The sequence below is a fragment of the Tetrao urogallus genome, assembly GCF_951394365.1.
Source record: "Tetrao urogallus genome assembly, chromosome: Z".
Classification (NCBI taxonomy): Eukaryota; Metazoa; Chordata; class Aves; order Galliformes; family Phasianidae; genus Tetrao; species Tetrao urogallus.
The window spans coordinates 14,728,679-14,751,638 of record NC_136816.1 but is presented as its reverse complement, the minus strand read 5'-3'; the positions used below and the strand labels follow the sequence as shown (position 1 = coordinate 14,751,638).

General features: G+C 40.8%; 1 protein-coding gene across 1 annotated transcript in view; it reads right to left on the bottom strand.

Moving 5' to 3' along the window:
• Positions 1 to 7,971: 7,971 nt before the first annotated feature.
• The window catches only part of RASA1 (RAS p21 protein activator 1), a gene marked incomplete at both ends in the record, with an annotated part of 59,070 nt that continues 44,081 nt past the window's right edge, over positions 7,972 to 22,960 (bottom strand). The window contains 10 exons of the mRNA XM_079548578.1: positions 7,972 to 8,055; positions 9,765 to 9,899; positions 11,122 to 11,199; positions 12,040 to 12,128; positions 15,341 to 15,408; positions 18,116 to 18,202; positions 19,367 to 19,482; positions 20,267 to 20,409; positions 20,606 to 20,765; positions 20,963 to 21,135. Coding sequence (XP_079404704.1) covers positions 7,972 to 8,055; positions 9,765 to 9,899; positions 11,122 to 11,199; positions 12,040 to 12,128; positions 15,341 to 15,408; positions 18,116 to 18,202; positions 19,367 to 19,482; positions 20,267 to 20,409; positions 20,606 to 20,765; positions 20,963 to 21,135 — 1,133 coding nt within the window. The remainder of the gene's footprint in view (positions 8,056 to 9,764; positions 9,900 to 11,121; positions 11,200 to 12,039; positions 12,129 to 15,340; positions 15,409 to 18,115; positions 18,203 to 19,366; positions 19,483 to 20,266; positions 20,410 to 20,605; positions 20,766 to 20,962; positions 21,136 to 22,960) is intronic.

Sequence of the window (22,960 nt, the reverse complement as noted above, 5' to 3'; positions counted from 1 at the left end):
AAGAATTGGCTTACAGCACAGCAGTACCTAACGTCAATTCTGGCATTTAGCAAAGTGATTAAATACATGGACAACACAGATCTGCTAATAAATCCTTAAGTACTTAAGAGCAAGATGTGCTGCTGTCCTCTGCCCAGGTTTGCCAGTGAAACTGCTAGAAGAATATAACCTTGCTCATAACATTTTTTTGCATTTGAGAAGCTCTTCTCAAGTGTTCTAGATTTATTTTCATCATTGCTTTTTTTTCATTATTATTATTATTTTATATAAGCAGATGCAAATTTGTTCAGTTGTTTTATTTTTTTGCTGTGTTATACTGATGATACCCAGCCAACCACATTTTAAAAATGACCTATTCTAGACAGTATGCTTTTCATAAGTCATCATTAACAGTGGCAAAGCTGCTTTTCTTCCTTGACTGCTCAGCCTATCATAGCTTCACCTGAGGAGGCCTCACCATTTACATAGTACCTAGCAGCTAAGGGAAGAGTGATTTAACTGAAACACCTTTTAATGGGCCATCCTTAATATGTTCTGAACTAGCTGTAACCTGCTAGCAGAGCACTAAAAAAAGGAAAGTTATAAACTGGCCCTGTGATTTCTGTATTTTAATTAATTACCTTGCTGTGTTACATAAGCAGGCAAGCCTGGTAGCGAAGAAAACAGTATTGTTACTTCATTTTTCCTATGAGCTGCAATTTAAAATGGACTTGACCAGACCTTACTGTGTTCTGAGACTTGTGCTCCTGACCCTTTGCCAGCTCTGTTGCCCTTTCTTGGGCATACTCACTGCCTCAGTGTCTTTCTTGTAGTGAGGGGTCCAAAACTCAAGAACACAGTACTTGAGTTGCAGCCTCATCAGTGCTGAGTATGGGTAATAATCACCTCCTGCTAGCTACAATCCTGCTAGCTACAATTTCTGATACAAGCCAGGATGCTGCTGGCCTTTTTGGCTGTCTGGGCACTGCTGGCTTGCATTCAGCTGGCTGTCAGCACTCCCAGATTCTTTTCCACTCTACAGTTTTCCAGCCACTCTGCCCTAAGCCTGTGGCTTTGCATGGGGCTGTTGTGACCAAAGCAATAGTTGGTCTTGTTGAACCTCTTAGAGCTGGCCACAGCCCATCAATCCAGCCTGTCCACATTGCTACAGAGGGACTTCCTACTCCACTCCTACTTGGTGTCATCTGCAAACATATGAAGGATGCACTCAGTCCCTCATTCAGGTCATCAATCACAGAATCATAGGGGTTGGAGGGGACCTCCAGAGCTCATCGAGTCCAACCCCCCTGCCAAAGCAGGTTCCCTACAGCAGGTTCCCTACAGCAGGTCGCACAAGTAGGCATCCAGGCAGGTCTTGAACATCTCCACAGAAGGAGACTCCACCACCTCCCTGGGCAGCCTGTTCCAGTGCTCCGTCACCTCACTGTAAAGAAGTTCTTGCACACATTTGTGCGGAACTTCCTATGCTGCAGTTTCCAGCCGTTTCCCCTTGTCCTGTCTCCACTCACCACTGAAAAGAGTCCGGCCTCGCCATTCTGCCCCCCACACCTTAGATATTTATAGACCTGGATCAGGTCCCCTCTCAGTCTTCTTTTCTCAAGGCTGAACAGACCCAGTTCACTCAGCCTTTCTTCATAGCAGAGATGCTCCAGGCCCTTCACCATCTTTGTGGCCCTCCGCTGGACTCTTTCCAAGAGATCCCTGTCTTTTTTGTACTGGGGAACCCAGAACTGGACACAGTACTGCAGATGAGGCCTTACCAGGGCAGAGTAGAGGGGGAGGATCACCTCCCTCGACCTGCTGGACACGCTCTTTTTAATGCATCCCAGAATGCCATTGGCCCTCTTGGCCACAAGGGCACACTGCTGGCTCATCTCAGTAAAGATTTTAAACAGGACCGGCCCCAGTTCTGATCCTTGGGAAGCATCACTTGTGACCGGTCTCTAACTGGATTTAATTCCATTCACCATTGCTCTCTGGGCCCAGCCATCCAGCCAGTTCTGTGTAAGGCTCAGGGTGTATCTGTCCAAGACACCGGCTGTCAGCTTCTCCAGGAGAATACTGCAGGAGACAGCATCAAAGGCTTTGCTGAAGTCTGGGTAGACCACATCAACAGCCTTTCCCTTATTCACCAGATGGGTCATTCGGTTATAGAAGGTGATCAGGTTTGGCAAGCAGAACCTGCCTTTCATGAAGCCATGCGAGCTGGGCCTGATCCCCAGTTGTCCACACATGCTGTATGATGGCACTCAAGATTGCCTGCTCTGAGGTAAGGCTGGCAGGCAGCTGGAAAGCAATTGGAGATTTTGAGATTTTGATTTTGCGGGCTCCTGACTCACTAGGGGCGGAGCTGACACCTCGTGGCAGTTTTCAAGGTACTTACCACGAGTCATCAGCCAGCAGACACTGCCTGCTCTTTATCTCTGGAGCTTGCCCTTGACCCATTTTTTGTGTGGATAAAAAGAGACCAGGGAGGGTGGGAACCGGTTCCCGCCCACACAACACAGCTGTGTCTTGTGTCTGCACGGGTGGGTGCTCTTGTCTTTTTCTGAGGTGACTGGCTCTCCTGTTGACAGGCCCTGACACCACCTCTTCAGTCATGGTCCTCACCAGGAAACGTGCTTCCCATGCAAAGACAGTGGCAACCCAGACAGAGGGTCTGCTTAATAATGTGGCAGTTCAGGTCTCTGGCTGCCAGGAGTGCCTCAACCTGCTGCTGCCGGGGGAGGATGGGAAGGATGCCACTTGTGTGCGGTGTGAGCAGCTGGACGAGCTGCTCAACCTGGTGGTGGAACTTAAGGAGGAGGTAGGTAGACTGCGGACCATCAGAGAGTGCGAGCGAGAGATTGACTGGTGGAGTGACTCTCTGTGAGAAAGGCGCAGAGATTGCACTACCCAGACTGAGGGAACAATGGACCCTCTCTCTCATTGTAGTCAAGCAGGGAGAGACAGCTTGAGAGAACATGAGGAATGGCAGCTGGTCTCATCCCGGCGTCGCAGGCAACCCCCAGTTTCCCGACCTACCTCGGTTCCCCTGGTGCCTCTCTGTAATAGGTATGAAGCCCTGAAACCAGAGGGAGTGGTGACTGATGATAACGTGGGAGCACTGCCCCCAAGCTTGTCTAAGGTGAGGCGGTCAGCTCCGCGTTTAAGGACTGCCTCCTCCAAGAAAGAAAGGAGAGTGGTAGCTGTTGGTGACTCTCTTCTGAGAGGAACAGAGGGTCCAATATGTCAGCCTGACCCTACCCATAGGGAGGTGTGCTGCCTTCCCGCGGCCCGGGTCAGGGATATTTCTAGAAAACTCCCCAGCCTTATCCGCCCCTCTGATTATTACCCTCTGTTGATAGTTCAGGCTGGCAGTGATGAGATCCCTGTTAGAAGCCTGAGGATTATAAAAAATGATTTTAGGAGACTGGGGAAGTTAGTTGATGGAGCAGGCATACAAGCAGTGTTTGCCAGTATTCCCTTGGTGGCAGGGACGAGCACTGTGATGACCAGGAAAAGCCATCTTTTAAATGCATGGCTGAGAGGCTGGTGCAAGCGCAAGAATTTTGGATTCTTTGATCATGGGGTGGTCTACTCAGCACCTGGCCTGGGGTCTGCTGATGGGAATTGCCTGTCTCCAAAAGGGAGACGGATACTTGCCCAGGAGCTGGTGGGACTTGTGGAGAGAGCTTTAAACTAGATAGGAAGGGGGAAGGGGATAAAGCCAGGCCTGCTAGAGAGCAGCCTGGGGAAGTGGTACTGGGATTAGGTGAGAGGCGAGGGGCTCAGCTGAGGTGCGTCTACACTCATGCACGCAGCATGGGCAACAATCAAGAAGAGTTGGAAGCCATTGTGCAGCAGGCAAACTATGACCTAGTTGCCATAACAGAAACATGGTGGGATTGCTCCCATGATTGGAGCGCTGCAATGGATGGCTACAAACTCTTCAGGAAAGATAGGCAAGGAAAGCGGGGTGGCAATGTGGCTCTCTACGTTAGGGAATGCTTTTACGCTACTGAGATTATGACTGGGGACGATAATGTTGAATCCCTATGGGTAAAGATCAGAGGAAGGGCTAACAAGACAGGCACCCTGGTGGGTGTCTGTTATAGACCTCCAAATCAGGATGAAGAGACAGACGAGGTATTCTATAAGCAGCTGGCACGAGCTGCACAGTCGCCTGCCCTTGTCCTCATGGGGGACTTTGCTGGGAGTACAGCACAGCACACAGGAAGCAGTCTAGGAGGTTTCTGGAATGCGTAGAGGACAACTTCCTGATACAGCTGGTCAGGGAGCCCACGAGAGGAACTGCCCCACTAGACCTGCTGTTCACAAACAGGGAAGGTTTGGTGGGAGATGTGGAGGTTGGAGGCTGTCTTGGACAGAGTGACCATGAAATGATAGACTTTGTGATTCATGGTGGAGCCTGGAGGGGGAATAGTAAAATTGCTACCTTGGACTTCAGGAGGGTGGACTTTGAATTGTTCAAGGGACTAATAGGGGGAGTCCCCTGGCATTCAGTCTTAGCGAGTAAAGGGGTCCAAGAGAGCTGGTTGCTCTTCAAGAAGGAAGTCTTAAGGGCGCAGGAGCAGGCAGTCCCCCTGAGCTGCAAAATGAGCCGGCGGGGAAGAAGACCGGCGTGGATGAATAGGGAGCTATTCCTGAGGCTCCGGGAGAAAAAGAGAATCTACCGCCTGTGGAAAGAGGGACAGTCCCCTCAGAACGAATACAAGGGAGTCATTAGGATGTGTAGAGGTGAAATCAGAAAGGCAAAAGCCCAGCTTGAATTTAACCTAGCCGCTGGGGTGAAAAGGAATAAGAAACTCTTTTATAAATACATTAACAGTAAGAGGAGGACAAAGGAGAATATCCACTCTTTGCTGGATGAGGCTGGGAATGTGACCACTGAGGATAAGGAAAAGGCAGAGGTTTTGAATGCCTTCTTTACATCTGTCTTTAAAAGTCAGACCAGTTATCCTCAGGATACCCCTCTCTCTGACCTGGTAATCTCGGCTGGGGAGCACACTAACCCCCCTGTGATTCTGAAAGAAACAGTCAGAGACCTACTGCTCCAACTGGACTGTCACAAGTCGATGGGGCCAGATGAGATCCACCCGAGAGTGCTGAGGGAACTGGCGGAGGTGATAGCCGAGCCGCTTTCCACCATCTGTCAGCGCTCCTTGTTGACTGGTGAGGTCCCAGAAGACTGGAGGCTTGCCAATGTGACTCCCATTTACAAGAAAGGTCATAAGGAGGATCCGGGGAACTACAGGCCTGTCAGCCTGACCTCGGTGCCAGGGAAGGTTATGGAGCAGATTGTCTTGAGGGAGATCATGCGGCATGTGCGGGATGAGCGGGGGATCAGGCCTAGCCAGCATGGGTTCGTGAAGGGCAGGTCCTGCTTGACCAACCTGATCTCCTTCTATGATCTAGTGACCCAGCTGGTGGATGAGGGAAAGGCTGTTGATGTGGTCTACCTAGACTTCAGCAAAGCCTTTGACACTGTCTCCCACAGCATTCTCCTGCAGAAGCTGGCAGCCCGAGGCTTGGATGGGTACACTCTTGGCTGGGTGAGGAGCTGGCTGGAGGGCCGGGCACAGAGAGTGGTGGTGAATGGAGTCAAATCCAGATGGCGACCGGTCGTGAGTGGTGTTCCCCAGGGGTCGGTGCTGGGGCCTGTCCTCTTCAATATCTTTATTGATGACCTCGATGAGGGCATCGAGTGCACCCTCAGTAAATTCGCAGATGACACCAAATTGGCTGGAAGCGTGGATCTGCCTGGGGGTAGCGAGGCCCTACAGAGGGATCTGGACAGGCTGGAGAGCTGGGCTGAAGCCAATGGGATGAGTTTCAACAAGGCCAAATGCCGGGTCCTGCACTTCGGCTACAACAACCCCAGGCGACGCTACAGGCTTGGGGCGGTGTGGCTGGAGGACTGCGTAGAGGAAATGGACCTGGGGGTATTGATTGATGCTCGGCTGAACATGAGCCCACAGTGTGCCCAGGTGGCCAAGAAGGCCAATGGCATCCTGGCTTGCATCAGAAACAGTGTTGCAAGCAGGAGCAGAGAGGTGATTGTTCCCCTATATTCAGCACTAGTGAGGCCGCACCTCGAGTACTGTGTCCAGTTTTGGGCCCCTCACTGCAAGAAAGATATTGAGGCCCTGGAACGTGTTCAAAGGAGGGCAACAAAGCTGGTGAGGGGTCTGGAACACAGGCCATATGAGGAGAGGCTGAAGGAGCTGGGAATGTTCAGCCTGGAGAAGAGGAGGCTCAGGGGAGACCTCATTGCTCTCTATAACTTCCTGAAGGGAGGTTGTAGTGAGCTGGGGGTCGGCCTCTTCTCTCGTGTCATTAGTGATAGGACCAGAGGGAATGGCTTCAAGCTGCGCCAGGGGAGATTCAGGCTGGACATGAGGAAGTATTACTTTTCAGAAAGGGTGGTCAGGCACTGGAATGGACTGCCCAGGGAGGTGGTGGAGTCACCGAGCCTGGGGGCGTTCAAGGAAAGACTGGATGTTGTGCTGAGGGACATGGTTTAGTGGGAGCTATTGGGAATAGGTGAACGGTTGGACTGGATGATCTCTAAATCTTTTCCAACCTTGGTGATTCTATGATTCTATGAGAACATGTAAGGAAGTGTCACAGCAGAGACTCAGATGAAGTCCTTTCACATTAGAGTGAAAGTAAAAGCAAAATGCTTAACAGACAGGAAATGCTGTGTAATACCTTAACAACTGCATTTGTATTACACAAGAATTATTTGTGTGATTATCTCATTAGTCTTGTCAGTGACTCTCAGCATCCTTTTACTCCTTATCAGATCAGTCCCAAGAGTTGCTGTGAATGAGGAATGTAGAAACACTCTGAGCACCCACAAAGGTACATACTGAATATTTTTCCCCTCCCTTACTCAAACTCCTAGCTTCTGTGTGTTACACTGCATACCAGTATGGTAGTACTGTTCTGCGGATTCATAGTAAACACTAAAGTGATGCCACAAAACTAAAGGGACAGTGGGTACACTTTAAAGTACAAAGTATAATCATGTGTGCAGACAGGAGAAAAAAAATCCCACAGCAGCCAAAGTTAGCCACTTTTCATAGAGTTGATCTGCAGCTTGATTTATTTCCAAAACTTACTTTTCATGTATAAAAATAAGATTCATGGTAGACTTACAGTACACAAGAGACCAACCAATACATATTTTATAAAATGGTTTAATGAATGCATGCATGTCTGATACAATGATCAATAAATTTACTGAATTCAAATTATTTACTGTTGTAAACATTTTACAAAAGCATTGTGATTTATCTGGATATACAGTCCTTGATGGAAGAACTATTTCAGACTGAATCAGTGGCACATCAAAAAATAAAGCTGATGAGATCCATTCTGCATATTCTCTTTCAACATGATTCCAGCAAGAGAAACAGTATGGTATAAAAGTGTACAGTAAAGATTGTTTCTACCATAACATCAAATTCTGAAAACTGTAAATACAAGTTAAAGTGGTTGAAACAGTCAGAAGTCATAATTATTGTAACCAGTCAGAAATTACAGTAAGAAATGTTATCCAGTTATATGTAGCTGTCAAGACAAAACATTTCTTTCCTTGTCAGTTGATATATTTTCCAACAAGACAGCAAACTTTGGCAATTAGAGGTGTTGAAAGTAATTTTCAAAGTTCAAGACATAGTCACAGCATTTTCTTTGCAGAAGGTGAATTGTACACCAAGGCTCAGAGGTTGTGAAAACTCTTTCCAAGTGGAAAAAAAGTGCAAACATCCTGCACAGATAGCTTAAAAAGCTGCTGGTACAATCATTCACCAACAGAATCTTTGTTTTCTTTTTGCATAGTTCACACATCACTGGGAATGTGACAGGGTGTGCTATTTTTGGCAAGAGCAAGAAGAAAGTGATACTGGTGTGAGTTGCCATGTCAGGCATGCTGGATCCATGCAGAATTCAGGTACAGGGCTGCTACCTGATGTTATTAGACACTGAATACTGATTCTGTTTTTGTTGAAGCAGTTCTGTAATAGCCAACAGCTTCTTAAGAACATGCTGTAGAAAAAGAATTGGTACAAGACATTATTAACAACTAGAAAAAAAGTCTTGATATGCATTTTCAACAGCATCAATTCCCTAATTAATAAGACATTATTTATTTCAAAAAAGGAACTTGAAAACAACACTGTGAAATTTAATCATTGTGTGCACTGATCTTATTGCTTTCTGGTTTACCAGAGGCTAAGAAAATGTACTGCCAACATACTGTTGGATATTCAGACTATTTTCTTTCTTGCACTCACTATGGTAGAACTGTTTTTAACTAAAATAGGGTGACCATGAATCATTAGGGCATCGATGGAAAAAAAGAGAAAAAACACAAGGGAATTTTGCCAAAGAAGAAACCCATGAGAATAAATTTGTCCTTTGATGTAGAAAGTTAATTTTTTGCATGACACAAACAGAACTACATCTTTCATCATCTTGTATATTAGATTTTTCTAAAGATCTACCTTGATTTTTTTTTTTAAACTTATAGTATTCCATGAGAGGGTTTGTGAACGAAACAATACTCGTTTGTACAAGCACATGAATTTAGTACTGAAAGCTTCTTCTGTGCTGCCTTGCCAGCCCTGCCATTGTTCTTCTGCTGTTCATCAAGAATACCAGTTGCAGTGACTGAATTATGAGCATGACAGATTTTTTTCTCACTATTAAACTGCTGGGTTGCCCTTATTAACCTGGATTAGATTGGAGCTGCTGCTAATAGAAAAGATCATTTTAATATTCCTTGCGCTTTTTTTCCTGCCAACATAATAAAGTTGAATAAAAACATGTTGTCAGGCTGTGCAAAATCATCACGCAAGTTCTTTCCTCTAGTTTGGAAAAAAATGTACTGCTGAAATACACATTATTTGAGTAAAAGGCCTCATCTGCTTCCAGAAGAATCCGCCATACAGATTTAGGAGTTTAAGTTAAGGCCTTGAAAATAATTTTTTTAAAAAGGTAATTATGAGAGAGTATTTAGAAGCAGTGGAATTAATTATCAATCTCCAAATCTTCACCTACAGCAGCTGCCCCTGCCCTGAAAAACAAAAAAAAGCCATTTCCTGCATAGCACCACATACTGCACATTACTCGTGCAATAACAAGAAATCCTTACTTGAGGTTCACTGTAATTAATAGACGAAAAGGAGGCGTATTACTAAATACCTTATCTCAAAAGTCTACAGAAGTAATTTGAAGTTACTCCTTTTTATGTTTTATAAAGCTATTTGTTACAAATTAGTCTGTAGGCTTAGCTACTTACAGTAGCCCTGCTTAACAGCTGGCAGACTAATAATGGTTCACAGTGGGTTCGGTAGAAAAGTTTGCCATGTTTATCGATGTACTAGAAAACTAGGAAGGCAGCAATAGAAAGCTAAGGAAAGCAAATTCCATCCAGCTGAAAACAGTAAGACCACTAAACCAAAAATCTAGAGAACCTGTCATGAATTTTGTGGACTTAAGTCTTCCTCTAGAAATTAAGAACTTTCACCATAACTGTGAAAAAACATCCTTGTTTTTATTTGCATGAAGAAGCAGCTCACAACTATGGGCTGTTTGGCCTTTATAGCTAATAAACTGCTGGTGATAAGCACATTTTGAGATGTTTACCAGGTATAATGCTCTTCAGAAGTACTACAAAAGAATCCCAACATTGCAGAATAACTTGAGATATGCTGTTTGTACCTCTGATTTGACTGTTAAGCTTTCTAACTTACCTGCATTACACCTCTCTCATTACTGAGTGTCCGAAGTTCATCTGAGTGTGCCACGCAGATCTCATGCAGGGCTGCCAGATCACGAGATAGGTCAGTTCGAGAGTGCTCTGTAGTGTCTGGAAGCTCAGGGACATTCTTCAAGAAAAGCAATGAGAGCAGATTCAAGGGTGGTGAATACTTGGATATACAGGAAATTATGCTACTGCTGTACAGATGTGTCAATTCAGTTGTTTTACACTGCAGAGTAGTACGGCAGTGTTAAGTCTCCTGAGCTAATTCTTCTACCCATGTTTTCTGTTTCTTCCTCTCCAATATAAGCAATTTCTATTCCTGCTAGAATAGCTCAATAAAAAAAAAAATAAAAAAAAATCTTGTTTTGCTACACTACCACTAAGTGAAGAAAACTATTAAGGATAAAGACTCAACCTCCCAGTAAACAAGGAGATAATCCATCTATTATGTGCCCTTTTCAATTTAAATAAAAGAACATCAGCAGCAAAAAATAGAGCAAAGTCTGTAATATCAAGTAGCAGACTTGTTAAACCAATCATAAAACAGTAACACCGTAATTAAAGCAGATTAATCCAACCATTATTCTCAAACCAGTTGTTATGACCTCATACAAACTAATTTAAAGAAAACTGACACATAATTTCATACAGAAACTAAAGTTGAACCAGAAGAGGTGACATACAGCAACCTACTGAGTGCCAGAAAAGAATATTCGTTTTTGAATCTAATCAAAACATTCTAGGACATCCTTTAAGTCACTTTAAATGAATCAGTTCAGGAGGGTAGGCACATATCCTTCATCTTCATTTATAAAATAAATATTTGTTTCAAAAGATCTACCCATGAGCTTCTAATTCCTTTTACAGCTGTCATACAGAAAACAGAGTTTTGTAATAGAGCAGTTCTTGTTCTACACTGCAATATCTAGTGTGCTAGCAGACATCTGGAAATGGTAACTGAAATGCAGCATACTGTTTGAAGAGAAGTTTAAATCTTCGATAAAAGCTCTGCAACAGATTATAGGCAGGAATTTTTTGGTTTAAGATACATTTGTAAAGGTTTTGGCCAGTATATAATTCTTACGTAGATATTTTAGCTTCTCACTTCTACTTCTTCAGAGGTGCTAACTGAATAAAGTCTAATGACATCTGATGGTTTTAGTTTTGTGTGACCGGACACTGATCTGCAGGTTTTAAAGATGCAGAAGACAAATTTTATTCAGTAACAAGCATTAAAAATCATCTAAGAGCTGATATGTTTTTGAGCTAGTTCATAAAAAGGGTAAAGAAATTTTCATTTATGGTGTAGCATGTAACTTCCAATGAAGAATTCTTTAATCACTTACCCCAAGTTCATCTAAGAACATGATCATGCGGTGTTTGTTGCTCTTGATGAATGGATTTACCCCTTCCATATATGGCTCCTAGTAATTTTTAAAAGTCTTCATTAAATTATTCATACATTCATTGGATGTATTCATAAAAATACATACTGGCACGCAATCCAAAATTTCTGAAATATGCATGTTCTTCCAACACTAGCCTCAATAAACAAATACTACTTTCAAAAAGTATAATAAAAAATGATTGTAAATTTACAAGACTGTAAATTTCAAAAGTGTGATTTTTAGCAATATTTTCCTGGGTGTAGATTGGGCACAGACTGCATATGTGACAACAGAACACAGTGGAGGAGAGAGCACACTGCAGTGCTAACTGCCTCTTGTGCCCACAGCGCTCAGTCAGATCGAAACCCAAGTGCCTTATACGATACGTACAGTTGTGCCATTTGGCAGGTACCATGCAGTGACTGCCAGTAATGTTCCAGCCTACCTACATGCCTGTGTGTGAGCCTGTGAAGACGTGGGGTTTTTTCCAAAACTAAGCAGACCTGGCAAACCAAAAGGTTGGATGCTCCTGCTCTACACCAACCTCAGAGTTTAATTTGAAAATGAATTACTATATACAGAGATGTCTGCTGAGTTTCTTGTGTTCTCATAGCATCAGTATGTAGAGGCATCACACATTAAGACAGGTTTCTTTCTCCCAGAACAGTATGGCCTCTCTTCCCAAGGCAGCTAGACTACTACTGCCCTACTTCAGGTCAATACTTCAGGTTCAGTTCCAAAGACAGAAAACACTTCAAGAACTAGGATAACACTTCAAGAACTGATGAGGACAAACATGTCAGGTGACAAGCTCTGCATATGGAAATGGCAGCAACACAATCCTAGTTGGTGTGTGCGTGCGTGTATAATATTCACCTTAGCTCCAAATTCAACCAGATTTGCTAAGTTCTGCACAGACTTGGCGACCAGCGTCAGTGTTCTTGCAGCAGTAGGGGAAGGAGAATCTGATAGGAATACAAAGTATAGTTACTGGCTATAGCATACAGATCCAACACCAGCCAAAAGAAAGCAAACCTCTTCTGCAGCTTGTATTTTTAATAGAATTAAATGCTTTGAATGTTGTAACGGAGCAGTATGTGGAAAATGGCACCTGGTGAGGCAAAACTTACAATGCTTTAGTAATTATATCCACAAAAATAAATGTGAACGTGTGGATTTCCTTTATTATTTTTATACTGAAGAAATATGCCAAACAAACTTTAGTATGAGTTATGTGAAATGAGAAACATTTCAGTAATACGAAATAGTTCTGCAGAAAGGAGGATTGCTTGTTAAAATATTAAAAAAAGTTTACACTTTTCCTTATTTGTGTATACCTACCTAAGCAGTCTCTTAAGCATCACACAAGTTATACTTTAAGTTACTTGCACCAGGACTATAGAATAAACACAGTGTGCTATCCTAGCTTGTATTTCCATGAAATTACATTTACTTACTGTACTCAGTATTGCACTTAACACTTTACATTAACCTCACAGTCAGCTAAAACTTTTTTTTTTTTTTTTTTAAAGTGACAGAACCAGGTGCATCTCTGCTTCCCCTACTTTACAGGAAGCAGCCTGGTCAAAAGCCAGGTTTTAATTTTTTCAGATTTGGCATATAAATTCAGAATTTTCTAATTCTCTGTAAATATGGTGCATACTGTTTGTGTCTAACTGCATCTTTGTCTTCCTGCCCTCCTACTTACTAATCCAGCAATGCACTGAAAATAAGTTCTGTTTCTCTCTTGCGTAGCTGGAGTTTAGATTGAGCCACTCACTGAGCAACTAAAGCCAGCTGTTGATAGTATCTAGTGTTATAGTGCAATTCTTTGAAGAAGTGCTGGGTAACCTTTGTACCTTGCAATCCAGAACATCAAGTCCACTGAACCAGTGTAAACACATATATTATTTCAAACAACTCCAGTATGCTTGGAGCAAAGATTCTTTCAGGACAGTTACGCAGGGTATACGACTCGCTGCTGAAACTGAGCTGTAGCTCCATACCCAGCCTTCAGGATACTTTTTTCTCATTACTGAAGTTGAGGTATGTTGGAAGACTTGCTCCCAAAGAAGAAGCCTCCCCCAACATTTTTTTTTTCTTTCCTCCCAGCAGCTCTAAATCCTGTAGCTGTATCTGCGAGTTTACCTTAGCAGTAGTAAATTAGCTGAACATATCCAGAGGACTTCGAGACAAGCTTAAAAGGAGTTACACATTTTGATACTTTGTGTTTGAGCCCTTCTTATTTAGATATCTTAGAGTATAAAAGAGAAAATATGCTACATTGTCTGAAAAATTAGAAAGAAAGCTTTCCTGTATCCAATTTCTTATTTCCTCTTATTTCCAAATCAGCATCTTACTAGTAAAATCGGGGAAGGAAGAAGAGCCATGGCTCATGCAAGCTACATGTCCCCTACTCTGGGGTCATCTTTGCCAGAATATATGGTAACAATATATGGTAACAAAGATGAGGTACAATTCAAACATTTAAAAACTGAGTTTTAATAATTTTCCTTTCAGCATTTCACACCTTTCCTTTCTTTTTCCTACATAAGGAATACAGCAAAATCTCAATTTTCATTTTCCTCAATACATCCTTTTATCTAAAACACACATAATGATGTTCCATCTTAAAAATCTCACATCTGTAAGTTTAAAATGTCCACAAACATTCCTAGGTGACTACAACAGAAGTTCACTCCAGGAAAGTCCCGTGCCAGCTGTGTCAGACGTGATTCCTGGTTATGCCAACATCTCAGTTTCTGTCAAAGAGTTGGCTGAGAGAATGCTATCTGATGCTGGCCTGCACTGCCACGGATCAATTTTGCAATTCTGCTTTTGCAAACAAGAATGTTCCCTTGCCATTGTTGTAGTTACTACTACAGATGCACCCTACCAAGAGAGCAGCAAAATTCCAGGTTAACTAAAATGTGGTGAGAATATTTACTTGGGCAAGTTCATGAGAACACTCTTATTTATGACCTGCAAGTCAAATGAGATTACCGATTCAAGTCCATGCATCCCGCCTTTTCTAAATGCTTCCCCTCTTTCATCTTTAAAATTAAGTGACTGCACTTAATGACTAAAAGAGACTTCTACAGTGTGTGGCAGTTATCTAAGCAGCAGATTCAATCCAGAAAATTACTCTTGAATAACTAAGGGCCCACAAGTATTCCAGGCTCTCCAGGCACACTTCCACAGAATCATAGAATTAGCAAGGTTGGAAAAGTCTCCGAGATCATCCGAATCCAACCATCTACGTATCACCAACATTTCCCACTAAACAGTGTTCCTCAGTACATCTACAACACCTACATGGTTCTTGAGCACCTCCAGGGTTGGTGACTCCACCACCTCCCTGGGCAGACCATTCCAGTGCCTGACCACCCTCTCTGAGGAGAACTTTTTCCTAATATCCAGCCTGAATCCCTCCTGCAACTTGAGGCCATTCCCTCTAGTCCTGTTGTTAGTTACATGGGAGAAGACTCCAAACCCTACCTCTCCACAAACTCCCTTTAGGTATGTAGAGAGCAGAAAGGTCACCTCTGAGTCTCCTCTTTTTCAGACGAAACAATCCCAGCTTCCTCAACTGTTCCCCGTAAGACTTGTGCTCCAGACCCCTCACCAGTTTCCTTGCCCTTCTCTGGACACACTCCAGAGCCTTCATGTCTTTCTGGTAGTGAGGGGCCCAAAACTGAACACAATATTCAAGGTGCAGCCTCGTCACAGCTGAGTACAGCCTCTGTAGATCTTGCATAGCTCTCCACAGACTCTACACGTCAACTCTATAGATCTTTTTCACATAAAACATATCATGAAGTTCAGCCATGAAGTTCAGCGCTGCATTGTATTCAAAGTGAAACCTGAAGATCACACGTTTAATTTTTCCACACTTCTAGAATATACTGCACATTGCTAGACTTCAACTCCACAACGTGTTATTAAATTCAGCAACACATTCTTCTGGGGTTTAAAATGAGACACTAGAGATAAAAACCATCTAATCTTTGAGGGTGAAAAGCACATGCTTATCACTTTAGGGAAAGACATGAAGTGATGTGGATTACATGAGTTTGGACACTCTTCAGTAACTTCCTAATTAGCTACATTAGACACTAAAGTAAATCCATGTCTATTAGTATACAATGCATGAAATTGATCTGAAGCATATAGTCACCTGAGATGATATTAAACATCCTTGGGTTCAGGATAGCAGGACAAATCAGTCGGAGAAAAACAAAGCCACTGAAATTGAAAGAAATTTGTATTTTGTTTAATAGTAATATTAACGTAAAATTGTGTAATCTTGAACAGTTCAAGTTAATGTGGAAATCTTTTTGAGACAAACAACAACAAATCAGCCTGCACTTTGGGAATATGGTTGTTAATTAGGAATGTCGTGGTATGACTTCAGCTACCAAAAAAACTGGAAGAGGAGGCATACTGATTTCCCAATTAAGGTGGATTGCTGAAACCAACTGGGAAGAACTTGACTGTGAAGTCACTATGAAGCTAAGACCACACTGGCTTCAAAAAGAATAAGTCCCTGGTCCTCTACCATCCAGAGGTTTTCCAGTTTTCTACAGAAGGCATAATCATGCAGCCTTTGACTTCCCCAACCAATGTAAGTGTTGCAGGAGTACAAGGGCAGAAGGAAAGCTCTTTTTTGGCAGCAACACAGCTAAGCAGATCCAAATCCTGATGACAGTATGCTGTAGTAGAATAGCATGGGATTTGCTGTGTTCCTCCCAGAACTAAATGCTGCCACTTAGGAAGCTGAAGAAAAGTATCATTCAAGATAAAACAACTTTCAACTGTGTTGAGAAAAATCTAATTTTCTTCAAAAGCAGAAGTAAAAAACATCTAATTCATGTCAACCTTAATTCTTACTAACTGCTGTAAGAGGAAGTTACGTAAAGACCAGCTGAGGTGATTTACATCATGCTTCATTTTGCTTGGACCAGCAGACTGTTTTTCACTGTAACGATAACAAAACCTTAACTGACAAGGAAGGGAAGGGGATGTCAAACAGCCTTGTTTGCTGTTGAGTGCAGAGTGACTGACATTCACATTACTTGGAAATGATGCATGGGTTATTGGTAATGTTAGCATATCTTCCATATGCCCAAGACATCTGAGTTCTAATACATACTTGTAAGGAAGTTTCTTTTTCCTCCAAGAACCACAAATTATGGGCTGGTAAAACAACAGTCCTGAACCTCAGTGGAGCAAAAAAAAAAAAAAAAAAAAAAAAAAAATTGTCTATGGTGTGAATATAAAGATATGAGAAAGTATGCAATCTGGAAATCATGGAATACAGACCAATCTCTCCTAAGTGCCTAACACTGAGGACCTGTGAGGTATGAATCCTGCTAATACAGAATACTTGGGGGCTCTTACTCTTTCACCCTGTGTTAATAACGAGTCTGATGTGGAGTCCTGAAATAACGGATAATATAATAATGAATACTGACATGGAGTTTTGGAAATCAGGTAGAAATGGCAACATTTTTTGAATGAGGTAGCTGGTAAACTATTCAGACATCTAAAAATTAGTCTTATAAAACAGTTTCCTTCATAAAAGGTTGCAACAGTCTAGTAAGAAGTTGCAACTATCCACTTATGAAGACTAAGGTCACAGGAAAGAGATTCAAAAGTTAGAGCATTTAGGGAAACTTAAAATGTAAGCTGCATTCACCTAAGGAAATCTATGTAGTTCTCTGGAGCTGAGTAAGTAGAGAAAGATGTCACTTTTCTTGAGCTCTACAGCCCTGCAATATGGTAGCCCTTCAGAATAAGCAGGGCTCTCCTAATAGGAGCAGCTCTGATTTGAAGGCAAAGCCCTAGCTAGCATAGTACCCTCAATTCTGTAAGCCACAGCTATTAGTGTCAAAATGATTTAAAAAAAAAAAAAAAAAAAAAAAAAGGGGCAAAAATACAAATCTTCTGAAAATCCCCAACAGGAGGAAAATCTAACCTCAGCAAATCATGATTGCCAGATACCGGGGAAGGGAGGAAAGTGCAGGATGGGACTTGCCCATAACCTCAAACACTAACATCTAGGAACAGATTCTCAAGGTCACATCTTTTTTTTGGACTGGCAATAGGCAGTTAGAGGAAGGACTTGTACATGGCTTTGGATTATAAATACAGATTGGAGTTTTTGTACCCAGTGTAATTTCAGAGGAGTCAAGCTGGATATGTTCCAGTGTGGCAAGGCTGGAACAGAGAAATGAGGGATACTAATACAGTATAGAATTACATGGTTTCAGAAGCCAACACTGTTAATAAGAGTGACTGGCATCAGATCATGCAGCACCAGCAACTGGCATCTCTCTCTGATGCAGTAAACTAAATACTGCAATACAGACAGTAGCTCAGTGAAGCCTAATGACACCTGGATTACCTTTATGAGAAGACTGCACACCATGCTGGTTCTGCATTTTAAGGGGCAGCAACCCTAACTTGTGTAGGTTTTCTCCAATAATCAACATATGCTTACATAAGTGTAGCTGAATAATGTCTTCTCAGGTGGCATATGACAGGATCACAATCTCCAGAAGATATTACTCTCTACAAGTATTACAAAGGCTAAATATTGCTTTGAGAGAAGTTTTCTTTTTTCCCCCTCTCTCCCCCACATGAAAATGGGAATCATTATTTAAGTCGTAAAGCTTAACATAATGCAAGTAAATTTGAAGTTAAAACTATTACGTAAAGCCATCCTGACCTCTGTGCTACATCTTATTCTGCAAAAGTCTATGAATGTGCATCTTGCAAGCTCATAATCCTTAATTGGGATATCATGCCTCAGTATCATAACTATCTTCAATGTCATTATCTATGTAAGTATTACAAAGTTTTGTCACAAAGAAAAATAGATTAAGCACACTGAAGCTTGTTAGAGGAAGACATTAAAAGATTACTTTCAACACAGTGACACACAGCTTACCTAACAACTCTGGTTCTCATGGTTGTATTAGCAGGCCACTTGTTTTGAACAGACTTCTGCAAGCACCCATAAATATACCTCAATGTCCTGTAAAAATGGTAGCTAATTACTCATCAGATAAGATCGGAGAATAAAAAAAATCTAGTCAGAAAGGATCCTGTCCAACTGCCTACTTGATACACAAATGTTATCAATTCCAAGTCTACTATTTAGACATTTAAATTAATTAAAAATTTCTAAGTTAATAAATCTGTAAAAACTCAGCTTATAATTGTTCATTAAAAAGTAGATTTATAAACTAGGAAAATGTTTTCAATGATGCATAATAGTTCTATTCATGTAGGTAACATTAAATGTGCATTTAACGTTTCATGTTTTTTTTTTAAAAAACCTATGTTTATTAAAAAAGTACAAATTTGATGTTTGGATTTATTTTTTACTTTTAACTCAGTAGCAACTTTTCTTTCCATAAATAAGGGTTACATTTTAATAGTTAAGTGCCTAAGCAACTACAAAATTTCTCCTCTCCAACACTAACTGTGGCACTTTCCACGTGTTTCCATGTGTTGAGAACTGCATGACATAAATTAAAAGGAACACACCTTTTAACCTTGCCAGCACTACCAGAAAACAAACATTTCTGTTATCTACTGTTAAAGAGTTTGTTTACTTTGAATGCAAATGGAAGAGAACTGTTAGTACTACCAAGTTCTTTTTAGATGGCTCAGATCTAAAATAAGAATACAGGGGTTGCATTGGCACTTAAAAAGGAAAAAAATTAACCTCTGCATTCCTTGATAGAAATAATCATAGCACAGCACACTAATACTCTGCTTATATTTTTAATGTACTGTTAACAATTCTGTCTCTCTTCCCCAGAAGAGGAATTATAAGAACCTGTTAAATTAAAATTAAAATTAATTAAAATTTAAAGTTAATTAAACTTTTTAAAATTAAAGTTAATTAAAATTGTTTTCTACACTCTTTCAGGAAACAAAATACTGATTATTTTTGTGCTTCTTTCCCTGAAAAGCAAGAAGCTTTTGTAAAAAGGCACTATTTATACCTGAAAATGTTGGTTTTAAATCCTTCTGTATTCCACTGTACAAATTATCCTGAAGACCCTACCAACTCTGAACAGTCTTGTGACTGATTAGCAGAAGGTGATCCCATAAAAATACCATTTTAAGGTGCAATGTAAACCACATAAGCAGGAATTTTCAAATACAAATCAGAAAAGTGCCAACTTACGGAGGCAGTATTTCTGCAGCCATGAATATTTTCTCTACCAGTTCTGAAAGTATACTGAGTAGATGTGCCAAATTAGTGTTAACATCTTCATTCTTCTCTAGTTTTGAAGGATTCAACTAAAAAGAGAAAATGATTAGGCTTCCACTCCTACCAGAACAACACAGCTTCATAATACTACACAACAAAGACTTCTTCAAAGGAAATTAAAAATTCTGCTACAGTAGAAATCTCAGACTCCTACAGAACTCCCACATCTGCTTCAGTGGCTACACAGGAAATCAAGAGCAGCAGAGGTTCTAGTATGTTACGCCTTTAATACTGAAGATATTTCACACTGCCATTCACATGACCCTTTCGTATCTTTTTAATTCAGAATTCTGAGGACCCCCATCCTTTCCACAATGAAGTTGCAGGAAAACACAGAAGTTAGGAGAATAATTTAAAATAAATAAATAAATAAATCCCCTCCCCTCCAACCCTACCCTGAAACCTGCCCCCAAAAATCAGCAAGATCAATAAGCAGCATCAGGGAGTTCAAAATCAGAACTAAAGTTCAGAAATTGACCTGTGTGACATCTTGAGCTTACTGGAAGTTATTCAGGTCACGTTGCTCAGTAACTGCTGCAGAACAACTTCTGTTAGCTACAGAGTAAATACCTAACTTGAAAGTTGTGAATTTAAAAATTCAGCACTTCAAAATCGCTACCATGAATATTGCTCACGGCAACACTAGAAAAAAAATGAATTTAGATCCTGTATCAATCACATAAATGAAGTTTTGTTCTGAGAGATAAATGAATATCTCTAAAGATAACATTTAATCCAAGCATAAAATATAACAGTCAGTAGATAGCTGTCTCAACAAACCAAGATGTTCACAAACATAGTTCAAGCTATCACCTCACAGGACTGCTTGCTCTCCATTATCTTTAATATAGAGTCTTTCAGTGCATGGTGAACAAAACGTGTTGCAGTGGCTTTCATATACTGCTCCATAAGTGTACTTGCTAAAGTGGTAGCACGAAACAAGGTAGTAGCTTCATCTGAAAGAAGAAAAAAAAAAAAAAAAAGAGTGAATTAAAAGGTTGAGAAAATGAGACAATAAAGAGCAGAGAAGAAAAAAAACTGCTGCTCACAACTGTATGTTGTAAATAAAGATGACAAAAAGTAAGACACCACAGCCCTCTCCTCCCTACCTGCCCAGAGTTTCAGTAAATTTCAGTGTAAATAGAACAATACCTTCCATGCTTATTTCCCTGTCATTTAGTGTTCGTAACAACAAGGACTCAAGCTTTTCATGAAGAAAAATCTTCAGTAAAATGCCAGCCAACAGTGTTCTATCCTGTCCACAAACATGTGATAAGGCATAGACTACATGAAGTTCTTTCTGGAGTATAAGCTGAAAGAAAAAGAATGAATTTATAAAATTCAGAAACTTATGTAACTATTCAGTAGAAACTGGTGTCATATATCTACAGTAAAATGGATGTCACTATAAATATAATTAAACTGTGTCAGGCACTGTTTTCAAAATTTGTCTCAAATAACAAAGTGAGCTTTGACAGGTGAATTAAGGAAAGTTAAACAGTTTTATACCTCTTTAAACTCACTGTATTCCTCCTCTGGCATGATCTTCTCCATAGAATATCGTGCTCGAACCCGCAGAGATCCTGGCTCAATACCCTTTAATGGTACATGGGAACTGAGTTGAAACCACTCATCTGTTGCATGTCCTTTTTGTAATCGGCTTAATTGGCAGCGCATAAATACTTCAGGAAAAAAGCATTATTCAATTAATTTACCTCCAGCAAAATATATCAAGTTGTTCATATCAAATAAAATAACTATTTTCATCACATGCCATCTTGCTTCACCAAGGGTATTAATAATAGCAATCAAGATTTTTGCCATCAATAAATTAGCAGGCTCTCTATTCACTGGTTTAGAATATTCCTGTGAAGTGGAAACACAAAGCAGTCTGTGAGTAATGCATAAACATGCATTCAAGAATGCCACACAGGTACTGATACTGTTTCCTTTGTAACACCCAAGCAGCAGATAAGTGAAGTGCTACCTTGCAATTCCCAGCAGGCATTAGAAAATAAAAGCAGATAAAGTATTCGGAATTCACTGTGATTTTTTTTTAACCAGTCTTGGGCTGATATCATCATCAGGCCTACTTCCTCACCACTTTCTTTTTACTTTTATTACAGTAACACTACTGAAATTACAATACTCCAAAAATTTTTTTTCCTTTTTAAATTCCATTACTGCAAAGTCAAGTCTTCCAGAAATTGTCAGCAGTTCTAGCAGATTTTCCATTGCTTCAGTATTGCAATGTTATCAGGTAATCACCTGATACCCCAATAGAATAGCACCACATTCATAATGCTCACTTCAGGGCACATCAGTTGCCTACTACTTCATGCTCTTTGGAGCTGATAAACTCCTGTGAGATAATTCATTCATGTCAGTTAAGTAGCTGGAAAAATAATTCTTCCATCTTCTACTTATTACCAGAATGGATGGGACCACAATCCTACTAATCAACTTTACAAGAATATTTCTTCCCATCAAATCTTATACACTGCAGCTAAGCAATGTGTTTGGTTTCTTTGGTTGCAAACATATGGCATGTGTCATACACTGGCACACTGATAGGGACAGTGAAATACAGGATCTAGAATAATGTATTTATTTTTTCCAGTGGCTACAGTAGTATTTTGTAATTGCAATATTGCCTGAACAACAGAGGAGCCCTTAGCCTGCCAGAGCAGACATAACTTCCCAGCGTACATTTGCCAATTCTGTGGCACCACAGTGACTTTTTTCCACCTGGCTGCAGCTGCATAACCTAAACGACCAGCTTCAAAACCAACCTGTGGCACTTCTGCAAATACAAACCACGCTCAGAAGAAAAACAAAGGCTAATACAGTGTTTTACAGACGTGCCCGCAAGTGCCGACCTCCTCCTTTATAAAAAATATTCAGTTTTTCCTCCATTAACTAAATGAAATTAACCAAATATTGTGGTGCTAAACCAAACCAGAACTTCCACTACAGTTCAATACTGTGAAGTACTGCCCTGGCAGACTGATTGCTTCAAATGTCCAATCAAACTTGAGCATCCCAGTTTTCAGAAGCAGCAAAACAAAGTCTAAATATTAGGACTTAATTGAATTTTTTTCATGTTTGTTTTAAAGACACTAATATATGCCTATGCAAATAAATCATTGTACAAGTTACTTAGTTCCTCTTTGGTAGAGAAATAAAGAGAAAAGGTTTGAGCAGAAATTATACCAAACTCCTTAGTTAAACTCGTATAATACTTTTACAAGGTGAGAATATTACAATAATTACTGATTACTTTTAGCAGACAAGCATCCAAGTCAAAAACTTGAGAATTCACAAAACATTTTAAAATACCGAAAACCAGCCTTCATGCTCTTATTTTAGTATTTAAAATGAAAGAAATGGTGGAAGAAATGAAAACAGTGAGACCCATACGTATTAGTGGGCCTTCAATCTGCTTACTACAGCAGAAGCAACAAGCAGGAAAGCTGACTTAACCAAATAATGGGGAAGAAGAACAGT